Here is a 12,200-nt window from a genome sequence, read left to right on the forward strand (position 1 = left end):
GTGCTAACCACAAGCACTGGCTGAGCTCATCTCAAACCAAGACTGTTAGGATGGCCCAGTGCAGTAAAAGCTACGCGCTCCCCATTGCCCATTGTCTACATTCTGAGTGTCTGGCTGGGGGATCTTTGAGAGCCCTGAGCACCTGCACCAAAAGGGTTGCCTGACTGGTCCTGGAAGTTGTTCAAAGGGGGCAGCCATGTGTAAGACCAGGACACTGAGTCTCAGGAGCTGCGGAGAACAGTGGCAGGTCAGGGCGACCTAAGGAGCCTCCACTTCCATCCTCAGACACCGACAGTGGGAGTTCAGAAGGCCCGCGTGTACACAGTAGCTAAACATGAATACATTTGTACTTTCCTCCGCTGTTTTATGTTCTTTGGGGGTCGTCTCCCCAGGTGTCTTGAGACTCTGGCCTGTGCATTCTCTCTGCCCACCAGGTGAGTGCCGTGCAGACAGGTGTTGCTGACGTAATAACTGTGCAAAGAGCAGGTTGGTGTAAAACCCCCTACTCCAGGACCCGGGGACAGCTAGGGTCCCAGACTCTGAATTCAGTCCTGAGTCACACCCAGATGGATCTTCAGCCTTTCTTAGAGGACAGGCAGCCACAAATGCAGCCTTGGTCTGGCAGCCGCAGGAGGGCCCCCAGGTCTGCTGCTTTGCTGGGGTGTGGGGGACGAAAGGAGTGCCCTCCCTCCCACCCTCAAATGCTCCTGGCAAGTGAGAGAAGTTGGGTAAATTTGTAAGTTTTGTTTGCAAAGATGAATATTTTCCTATCCTGAAATAACCCTCCTTTTACTAGGAATCTAGAATCACATTGACTCATATTTTAATGTTTTTATAGTGAAATTCTGGGGGAAACATGTTTTTTTCTTAATTCTGAGAAGAGAGATGTTCTAGGAAGGCCACCTTTCCTTCAGCCTCACCCAGAATCCTGGAGGGGGGTTTCAGTTGAATCCCCAGGGGCCATGGGGCCTCCTGGAGGGGCAGCTTCCTGTGCCCCCAAATCAGTGTGACTTTTACAGGGAACTTGGTTTGCCACAGCCCTTGGTGCACACCTGTCCATGAAGCCCTGCGTGCCAGAAACTGCCTCTGTCTGCAGGAAGGAGAGCTTTGCTGACCGGGGCTGAAAATTTGAGAAATACTAGTGAGGAATGGGGCCACGGGCAGCCAGTGCCTCCTCCCTCAGAAATCCTTGAAAACTGGCTGGCTCAGAGGCAGCCATGCCTGCAGGAGGAACACTGAAACTTTATTACTTGCTGGGTCTCTGAACCTTCCTATTCCAAAATTCTCAGACCCTAGGGATTAGCAGTTTATATTCACAAATACTTCCTTTTGGTTTTTGTTTTCCAGTAGGTGCTTGGAGCAAAGTTGAGCTCAGGGGTGCCCGTGACACGACAGGGCTGTCCTGGAGAATTGGTTTGTGGCCTTGGGCTGACCAAAGCTGTCACTGGGGTCTAGGCAGGCCCTGGAGTTGGTTCCATTTCGGGCTCTTCTCTCTTTGGGGGCCTCAGGTCCTGTACCTTTCCTCAACAGGGCTTTGGACAGTCCTGGGATTCAGCCCACGGGACAAGAGGCCTCCTGGTGCTGCCCCTCTACCCCTAGGTGATTGACACCTTGGAACGCCACCCCCGCAGCCCCCTCACGGCTCCCTGGGAGCCTCACGTCTGGTGCTCTCCTCCATGGCCTGGGCGTCTCCTCTCACTGGTTCCACCATCCCAAGCTGGCGGTCCTCACTCAGCAGCGGAGGCTGTTGGGCCCTTTGCCTTCGACTCTCTCAACTCTTTGCCTTCCACACAGGCTGGTCTTAAAACCCAGGGAACTCCTACAGCAGGCAGTCCGGGGGTGGAGACAACGGCACAGTGTTAGAGGGGTTTAATGGGTGATCTCTTTCTCCACCCCAGGTTCCAGGTGTGTGATGGTGGCTGCAATCTGTCTTGTGGGTATTAATGCAATCTTCACTGGTGGCTACTGTTTTCGAGCTGTCCTACAAAACTGGAGCATGCTGGTGAGTGCCAAAGCCAGAGGCTGAGCAGGCCTCCGGAGCAGCACCGTGTCCTGGGGGTCGGGACCGTCAGGCAGGCTCCAGGGGGGTGGGGCTCAGCAGGCTGCCTGTCCAGAGGCACACGCTTTCGGGGTGCTGGGTTTCTGCAGCCTGCCTCTCCCAGTGATCCCGATGGGCGCTTCAGCTTGGGACGTATGGGTGTGGAGAACTCAGGGTCAGGGGTGGACCCTTCATTATCTCCTCCAACCATGGCCTGCTTAGGGAGGGCCGTCCCAGGAAAGCAACTGTGAGTTTGGCAAACTCTCCAACTGCATCACCCCAGTACTTGGTCCTCACCACAGCCTTCCTACGTCAGGCCGACCCTTAAGTGATGCCGACAACACCTGCTCGCCAGCAGCAGCGTCAGATGAGATATTGCATCTAAGGGAACTTACAGATAAATGAAGCTGTTAATGCCCTGAAGCCTTTTTGGGAAATTAACCATTTTAGTTTTTTCTCCTGACTTACTAATCCTAGTATACTGAATATAATGCAGCCCTTTCTCCATGACTCAGCGACATTTTTATAAGCCTCTTGGTAAATAGGATGATTGCCCTTGGGCGTTACTGACTTAGGATTCTCGCTGAATTCCTCCAGGCTGCTGAGTTTTTTTAGTGGGTGAACATGTCGGTGACTTGTCCGTCTTCTTAATCAACACCAGCTATCACTTCTCAATCCATCTGTTTCTAGCAATCGGTGTGGTCTTAAAACAACGTAGCTTAGCGTTCCCAGAGGGGAGCTGCCTGCTAGGCCCCACTCGCAGGGGTTTCCGGTCTCTGGAAAGCTTGGCCTAGAACAGCAGGAATGCCAGGGGCAGGCTGACAGCGGTTATGTCTTGGCCCAAATAAGGTGGTAAATTTCATTTCTAGGAGGGGCCTCTAAAGAAGAGTCAGAAAAAGGGCAAGTTCCCGCTAAGGGCACAGAACCAGGCGGTTCTGGCCAAGGCAGTCATGACGACACCTTGGGGCTTACAGCATTTCGTGTTCCGAATAGCAGCATCCCAGGCCTGTGCAGAAGCGCCGGGCTCCCGCAGCCCGCCTCCCCTGCCTGGGCAGGAAGCCAGCACCGGCACTCACGGTCTTCCTCCCCCTGACGCGTTTCTCACAATAACCAAACTTAGCAGCAGGTCATCATTTTTCCACATCACATGGGGCAGTTATTTATCCCACTAATTCCAAAGCTGCCTAATTTATTAGGTTTTCCTTTCCCTTTTTGATAACAGTGCCCATGATATTCTCATTGCTCTGAACACTTAGTAAGCAGGTTAGAATAATGATTTTTTTAGCTGCCGTAAATGGACTTCTGCACGAGCAGAAGAGCCCAGTCAGGAAGCAGCCGCAGCTGTGCCTGGGTGACTTCACACAGACAACGGGAGGGCCTGGGGACGAGGGGCAGAAACGTGGGGAAGGAGAACTGCGGCGTGGTCCTGGGTGGGCAGCCAGCATGCACCCGATGGGGAGGAGGCTGCCTTCAGCATGAGCCGTGTTCAAGGTGGGGCTCACCAGTTCCTGTTCCATCCGTGGCTTAAAGAATGAGTTTGGTGGAGGCTTTCCTCTCCCCAAGTCTGCAGTCAGAGGACACTGCTTGTGGCCTGCCTGGGAGGGCACAGATAGGCCTGGACTGTGAGGACGGAGGCTCTCTGGCCAAGGTGGGCGCTGGAGCCCACGCAGGGTACTGGCTTGGGCAGCCACACTAATTACTGTGGAGGGCTGCGTGAACGCCGAGGGGCTTCTAGCTGCAGACTGTGAACCTTTTAAAATATTAACTAGTCTTGTTATTACAAATTAGTATCCACACTTGTTTTTTTAAAAATCAAGCTGACAGGTATAAAATGCAACCTAAACCACTCTGATTTACAACCTTTGTCATGTGAAGTCCGAGTTGGGTGGAGGGGAATATTCCTTAATCTTTTAGTAAAAATGAATGTTAGACAAACTCTTGGTCAAGTCTGGATGGTCCCTGACTTACGATGGTTTGACGTGATGATAATGGTGTGACACGCACTCAGTAGAAACCTTACTTCACATTTTAAATGTTGGTCTTTCCCAGACTAGGGATGAGGTACAATGTTCTCTTGTGATGCTGGGGGGCAGCAGCCACAGCTCCCGTCTGCCCCACAGTCACGAGGGGCAGACAAGCGATACTCTACCTTGTACTGTGTTACCAGTGTTCTTTTGGATGTTGTGTTGTGTTGTTGTGTAAATTATACGAGACAGTCAACACTTTATCATTTTTTAATTTTTCAAATGACAGTTAACATACATTATGTTAGCTTCAGGTGTACAACAGTGATTAGATATTTATAGAACTTACGAAGTAATCACCTGATAAATCTAGTACCCGTCTGATACCATGTAATTATTATAATATTACTATTTCCTATACTGTACTTTATATCCCTGTGACTGTTTTGTAACTACCAATTTGTACATCTTAATCTCTTCCCCTTTTCCACCCATCTCCCCCAACCCCATCTAGCAACCCCCAAAATGTTTTCTGCATCTATGAGAGTTTGTTTCTATTTTGGTTGTTCATTTGTTTTCTTAGATTCCATATATGTGAGATCAAATGCTATTTGCCTTTCTCTAACTCATTTCACTCAGCATAATACCCTCTAGGTCCATCCATGTTGTTGCAAATGGTAAGATTTCATTCTTTTTCATGGCTGAATAACATTCTATTGTATATACTCATACATACATCATCATCTTCATCCATTCATCAATCAATAGACACTTAGCCTGCTTCCATATTTTGACTTTTATAAATAGTGCTGCAGTGAACATAGGGGTGCATATATCATTTTGAATTAGTGTTTTGGGTTTCTTCAGATATACCAGAAATGTCTTGAAATACCAGAAATACCCAGAAATACCAGAAATACCCAGAAGTGTCTTGCTGGGACATATGGTCATTGTATTTTTAAGTTTTTGAGGATCCTCCACACTGTTTTCCATAGTGGCTACACTTGTCTGTTGATTTATTGATGATGGCCCTTCTGACATATGTGAGGTGTCATCTCACTATGGTTTTCATTTGCATTTTTCTCTGATTAGTGATGTTCAGCATCTTTTCACGTCTTGGCCATCTGTATGTCCTCTTTGGAGAAATGTGTACTCAGGTCCTCTGCCCATTTTTTAATCAGATTGTTTGGTGTTAAGTTGTATGAGTTCCTGATATATTTCGGGTATTAACTCCTTAATCAGCTGTATCATTGGAGAATATTTCTTCCATTCAGCAGGTTGTCTTTTCGTTTTGTTAATGGTTTCCTTCGTTGTGCAGAAACTTCTTAGTTTGATGTAGTTCCATTTGTTTCTTTTGTTTCCCTTGCCCGAGGAGACATATCCAAAAAGATGTTAAGAGCGATGTCAGAGCTTACTGCCTATGTTTTCTTCCAGGAGTTTTATGGTTTCAGGTCTTACATTTAAGTCTTTAATCCACTTTAGTATAAAATAGCTTCGTGTTAGATGATTTTGCCCAATTGTAGACTAATGTAAGTGTTCTCAGCACGTGTAAGGTAAGCTAGGCTAAGCTATGATGTTTGGTATTAAATGCATTTTTGACTTAATGGTATTTTCAGCTTACAATGGATTTGTGGGGACATAACCCCATCATAAGTTGAGGAGCATCTGTATATGAAGATGGGTTGGGGGGGATAGAGAAAGAGAATTTTCTTATTGCTGGGAGAAAGCTCACAAGGCTCTTGGACAAACAGATTCTAACTTAGCAATGGGAAAGCTGAGCCAGGGCAAAGCAGCCACTCCCAGGTCGGCACCCACTCCACCTCCCCGCCCCCCCCCCCACACACACAGGCATCAGCACTCACCTTGACCCCACTCCCAAGTACTGAGGGCCACATACTGACCTTTCTGATCAAGGACAACTAGACCAAATGTTTTAGAATTGTATAATGTTTTTTAAGATATCGGGAGACTCTCCATTGTCCTAAAAGTCGGACGTTTACGATTTACCTCAGACAAAATTTCCAACATCTATTTTCTTCCCTTGTTTGTCCCATCACACTCAAATTATAGTTGGCCCCTCCCCCCTTTCAGGAAAGGTTCTCTGAGGAGAATCTGCTCTCTAAACAGAACCTGGCACTCTGCCCTCATGGTGCTGTGTTCTCAGATGTCTTTGCATTCTGTTTAAAATGTCCTTGTTAATACATTCCAAGGTTTGAACTCCATTCCTCGCTAAACCCCTTCCTTGTTTACAGGGACTGAAATAGCCACATTTTGACCTTCTGTTCAGTCTGGGAACATCTATGGCAATCTGAACGCATTCTTTTCCCATGTGAGAATTACATTTACACAGCACAGTTATGGAAAAGCTTAGGAAAGCATCCATTCCCATCCCCCTCCTTTTCTCTTCCCTTCTCCCTTCCATATTTTTCAGTTCAAAAGATCAGCCTTTCTAGTCAGCCAGAACTAACTAGGACACCCCTCCCCACCTTTTCCTCCTACTGAGGGGTCCAAAAAGAAAGGGGGACAGAGAACTAAGAGGTCAGGAGAGCAGGAGCCACCTGCCCATGCCCCCATATAGCTTCTGGTTGAAGACCTCAAAGCTGCCTGTAGAGGAGCTGCAGGCGCAGGGGGCTAGTTTTGGAGCCCACCCTGATTCCCTGGGCACCGTCTCCTGGCTCTCAGCTCATGGCATTATCAAGATTAGGGGACTGAGTTGCAGTGCCACATCCTGTTAATAGCCCATAGTTCTGTCTCATTTGGCCTACAGTCCAAGTATCTACATTTTTGCTATAACCAAGTGACTATCTCTGGGGTAGAGGACAGAGGGAATAGTTTTAGGAAGAAAACTAATCTGAAATAATCCCTGTGAAAGCCTAGTAAGTGGTCTGGACAGTGAGAGCATTGGAGGAGTTCACTGGAGAAAACCCTGCAGGCTGAAGGGATCAGAAAAGGCTGAAGAAGTGGGGCTTAAGTAGGGATTGTATATGCTGAGGGGACTGAAACAGAAGAAGGAAGTGGGAATATGACCAAGCTTTTAAGGTCCCTGAGGGGTGTGTTCAGAATCGGCATCTTGCGACCCAAAGCAAAATGAAGGTCAAGTTCTAAGCACACAACAACGGGAGAGGCAAACCCATGATGGTGGCGTCAGGAATAGAATGATCTGAGAAGAGTAGGGCTATGTCAGGGAAGGAACTCCAGGGGCTCAGTGCAGGGGCAAAGACACCCGGCAGAGGGGGCCGGGGCTGTGTTAAGGCTGGTGTGGGAAGTCTGAGTTCAGACATGTTGCCTTTGAGGTCATGGCAGAAATGTCCAGGAACTGGCTGTGGAACCGGAAAGAGGCCAAGACTAGCAATGTGCATTTGCTCAAAGATGGCTGTGAGCTCTCCGGGGAAGAAAGCAGGAGGTCAGTGAGGCCCTTGCCAGAACAGCCAAGAGCTGGAGGAGCCGGCAGGGACGCCATCCGTCCTCCAGCAGCGGCCCCAGCCCAGGTCACATGTGGCCTGGGTCCCTTTTCCTGCCACTCATTCAGCCCCTTCCCTCTGTCCCTGAAAGCAGTGCGGCAGCTCTGTTCCAAGCCGTTGGTCTCCATGCCGTCACAGCACCCAGTTTCGGCTGCTTTCCCAAGATGGCGCGCTCCAAGTCCGTGCTCTGTCAGAGGCTGCTGGCGGCCTGCAGGCCCCTTAGGTTCCCAGAGTCCAAGGGCTGCCAAATGCCATCCCCTGTGGATTGTTCCAAAGTACGGACAGCCGTAATGTGGCTGCTGTGCCTCAGAAACGGTTTCCTGGAATCAACACACACAGCTTGGGCTGCTGGCACATGGTCAAGTTTGGGATGACGTGGAATGTGTTGCTCCATGCCTGATAGGCCGAGAATGTGAGGGAAGGAAACTGGCCTTATATTCAGTTCCTCTAAGCTAGTTTCCCTCTTCTGATGCGTGGTGACTGGGGCACAGGGGGCGTCACCTCATCATACTTGAGGGGAGGGTCCTTTGGCAGTGAAAGGGCAGCAGACCAGGCATTTGTGGGGATGTGAGATGGGCCAGAAGGTCGTGGGTTCATTGGGAAAGTCACCTACTACAGCCCCAAAGGTAATGCATAGTCTCATAAGCTCCCTGCACCCCTGGATCTCTCCCCCAAGGCTGGACACTCTCACTCCTGCCACCCATCCAGGGCTGCTCCATGCTACATGCCCCACACCCTGAAGGATAGAAATCAGTGTGGAAGAAATGCAGATCTCAGGCGGGGCCCTTCTGCTGGCCCTGCTCACTAAGCAGCACAGGATGTGTGACCTATACCAAAGAGGGTGTGAACGGGCATGGCTCACAGCCAGCATTTGGTGAGTGCTGGGCAGCAGGGGAGGCAAAGGAGTCGAAGCGCGATTTCCTGAAGGCGTTTACTCCCTCCTGTTGCAGAGAATTCTGCTGAAAAAGTACAAGGAGCAGGTGGGATGAGGTTGGGGGGCCACTGCGGTTCTGTGAGGCTGTGAAGGCCTCAGAGCCTGAGCTGGGAGCATTTCTAAAACCAAAGGGCTCTCTAATTTGGCCTCTCTGTAACAAGCATAATTAAATGGATGTGCTAGAACTAATTTAACTGTTACAACTAGCTGAAAAAACAGGTAAGTGTTATTCTCCCATCCAAGTACTAACCAGGCCCGACCCTGCTTAGCTTCCGAGATCAGACGAGATCGGGCGTGTTCAGGGTGGTATGGCCATAGACTGTAAGTGTTACTCTAACATCATAAAGTTCTACATGTCCAGATCTCTTCTCTTGAAAGCTACAGCTTGATTTCTTCCTGTGGATTTTCCCACGATCCATAGGTATGTGGTAATTATATTGGGTCTTCTGACTTGTAGCCCATTTTTATTTCTACCCATTTGTACTGCCATCTACAAATGAAGCTGTGACAAGAGTTACTGGCTCATAGTTCAGATTCAGGTGCAGCCGGCACTGGTCTGGTTTGGACAGGAGTATTTACTAAAATTGTGCAATTGGCTATATTTGAGCATTCACCTAAATTTGTTTCTAATTTCAGGATTTACTGCTAAATACATATTTTCCCAAATAAATCTAACTTAGGACAATTATATGGATTATCAATCATGATGCTATTTTCTTTGTAGCCTCCTGCCTCTCACAAATAAGCATTTCCCTATACAAAACTCTAGTATATGCAGACATATTTCTGTATATACCTTTTCTACATCCATCAATTTATACGAGTCTGACATGTTGGTAAAATGATGGCAAGAAAACAAGGGACCTGGGAGTGGAGGACAGAAAAGTAAAATGACAAAATAACAGTAGAGGTTTCACAATGCAGCCTTTAACATAATGAAAGCCAGACACAAAGGAGCCAAGATGTATTTAAGAAAATCGTGGGAGTCTGCCAGCAGCAGTCAGAAAGTCTCAGTGATTATTTGAAGGCCCTTTTTTTCCGCCACAAAGCAAAACAAATAGCATTTCCTTGCAATGCAGGGGAAGGAGCTCTTCCACTCCCTGTGTGTCTAAGGTGAGAGCACTGATACACGTGTGGCCTTTATTTGGCGAGTCAGTCAGTACATTCCATGGTGACATAACTTACACTTTCCTAGGGATTCACCCGTGAATTGTCGCAGGGAAAAGTTTTTAAGCCATAAATTCTATCACAGGTGTCTCCTAACAGCCCCGCAGCGAGGAGGGAGTGCCATGCGTGTGAGAGCTGCTTTCCTTACACACTTCTTTCTGTTTCAGGCTTGAACAAACCCTGCCCAGTTTTGATCCCTTCAAGACTTTGCCACAGCCTCTATCACACATCTGTTTTTCTCGAAGAAACAAAATATAATAAACATGTTTTACTCTTGTACACTGTATAATTTTAAGAAATAGTGTGTTTTTTGTGAATGCATGGTCTGACATACATTTCTGTACAGTTTGGAGATATTTTCAAACGAAACATAAAAGATGTCAACAATAAAACCAAGAGAGTGAGTATTTTTGTACCATTTAAGGACGACAGGATGGCTGATCTTACACTGGGTAGGACAACAATTTTTGTGCTTGACTTTTGAATGCTTGTAATTAAAAATATCAATTTTTTCCTCTAAAATAAGCTGCATGTTTGAGGCATGTTTTTAAGTATGAAAATTTCCAGAATTGTATTGTGAACATAGAAATCTGTGCCTGGCCTGAGTCCAGGGTAAATTAGAAGCGTGCCGTTAGACACAGAAGTGTGCTGTCTGCAGTACAAGGTGTACACTCGCGGCTCTGGCAGGACATCCCTGCAAGACAATCAAAGCCTCCAGGAGCTTCTACCATGGCGGCACATTCACAGCTGAGCAAAGAAGCCTTTCCTTGGTACAAATTCCTGCTCAGAGTGAGCCCTTAGAAAGCCCTGGCTGCTCCAGCGGAGGCTGTTTACACACTGACGCACAGATGCCTCACGCCCACCGCAGTGTCTCACTGAGAAGGCGAAACTCGGCTTGGGAGGCCAGGCTGCCTCGGGAGGGGGCTGGCTTTGCCCAACCTGCGTGGCTGCAGTGGGCCGCTCAGAGCTCCCAAGTGATTCCTGAGTCTGGCAGCATGATGCCAAACGAGCCATTGGAAACTTTACCTTGCACCCTGTGTGCTCACGGGGACACTACCTACCACACCGGCCCAGAGAGGGGGTGCAGCCAGTGGGCGTTCGGAATGAATGCTGTGCAGCTCCAAGACGTCTCAAAACCAGAAAGTCAGTCTTATGTCAGAAGCTGGCACATTTCCAGACTGACAGCTCAGTCTCTCTCCCTGTCGTAGAAGAGCCATGTGCAAAAATACACTGATCCTAAGAATCACAATCTTTCTTACTGATCTGCTCACATTCTGCTGAAGACTTCATTGTTTTAATGATTATATGGTTGGTTTCGGGGTTTTTTTGTTTCATTATTTTCCATTAGAAAGAAAGATGTCAAGAAGCTTTTAAGGTCATCACAACAAAACCACAGAGAGCCAGGGGAGAGGGGCTGTCACCCTCACAAAAATGAGGCCAAGTGCACTCCGCGGCGTGGGGCCAGCTGTGTTCTGCCCTGCTTACGCCTTGGGCGCCGCCTGGCTCGCATTGAGACTTCTGTCCTCTTTGTTTCTAAAGAAAACAGCAACTTCCACACAATCTATTACGCTTTTATAAACTGTTTAAAGGTACTTTTCTGTTGTCCTTTTTAAAAATAAAGTGCTTATCCCAGCTGCCACTCCACTGTTTGGCAAATTTCTTTTTTACGAGATCAACCAAACGCATACCACACTGCAGACGAGGGACAGCAGGTTTCTGTCCCATTTCCTGGCCTCGCGCTAAGGACAGAGACTTAAGGAGACAGCGGAGGTGGGAGAGCCAGAGAAGAACGTCTACAAATGTTCTACTGTGGGCACTCGGTGATGACACTGACGCCTTAGGCCGCTGGCCCTTTCTGGGCCTTCCTGACCTGGCAGGACGATCTCAGGGCTGGTTCACATACCTTTCGTGATGCCTTTTACTGCTCTCAGCTGACCCCACACCCACCTTAGCCTACAAAGCTTTAGCTCCAGGTTATCTGAAATCTAAACATAGTCACATGGTTTCCTGCTAACCTGAAAAATATATACTGAATTGATAGCCAAGATGATAAAAGTGTTTCTGTACACTCTCACCAAGCCCACTTGGTGGGCTAAGCACAGCGCTCAATTCCAGTAATGGCAACAACCACTAATAACTATTAGTTTTGTTGAGCACTGACGTGATTGGTTCTGTGGTTGGGCTCTCACATCCCTTTCGCAGAGGAGACCATCACCAAAAGCAGGTCCCCCCATCTCAGCCCTCCAATTCTCTTGGAGCCCAGGTATAACCGCAGAAAACCACCGGGCGGCTGTCCGCATCCCTGCCCAGGCTTTGCAGGCCACCCAGCATGACTCGGGAACAGGCCGAGCAGACAACTGTCTTCAGCCCATCTGTGACCTTCCATGTATAAATCACCAGGGTTGGCCAGACAGCCTAGGAACTGAGGGCATCTCCCTCTGAAGGAGACTTACGGCCCCTCCTGCTGCCTTGGGCCAACCCCATCCTGGTCACTGCCTGACCAGTCTCTTCCATATGCTTTTTCACAAGGGGCCTTGGGCTGGAGGGATGAGTGCCCCATCACCATGCCAACAGTCAGTCATTAGTGATGTGCAACTGCCCATTCTGGATGGCGTTTATGAACTCCAGATACATTC

The 12,200-nt window shown here is 48.4% G+C and overlaps 1 protein-coding gene across 2 annotated transcripts in view; it reads left to right on the forward strand.

Annotated features, from left to right (window-relative positions):
• Nucleotides 1-11,206, forward strand: part of RBPMS (RNA binding protein, mRNA processing factor) — a 157,108-nt gene extending 145,902 nt beyond the window's left edge. The window contains exons 9-10 of one of the 2 annotated variants that reach the window (XM_081046785.1): nt 1,899-2,002; nt 9,732-11,206. In XM_081046785.1, coding sequence (XP_080902911.1) covers nt 1,899-1,913 — 15 coding nt within the window. In that variant the 3' untranslated portion in view covers nt 1,914-2,002; nt 9,732-11,206. The remainder of the gene's footprint in view (nt 1-1,898; nt 2,003-9,731) is intronic. The other variant, XM_081046783.1, reaches the window with a different exon arrangement.
• Nucleotides 11,207-12,200: the final 994 nt, after the last annotated feature.

Source organism: Rhinolophus hipposideros, assembly GCF_964194185.1.
Source record: "Rhinolophus hipposideros genome assembly, chromosome: 4".
In the NCBI taxonomy this organism is placed as follows: Eukaryota; Metazoa; Chordata; class Mammalia; order Chiroptera; family Rhinolophidae; genus Rhinolophus; species Rhinolophus hipposideros.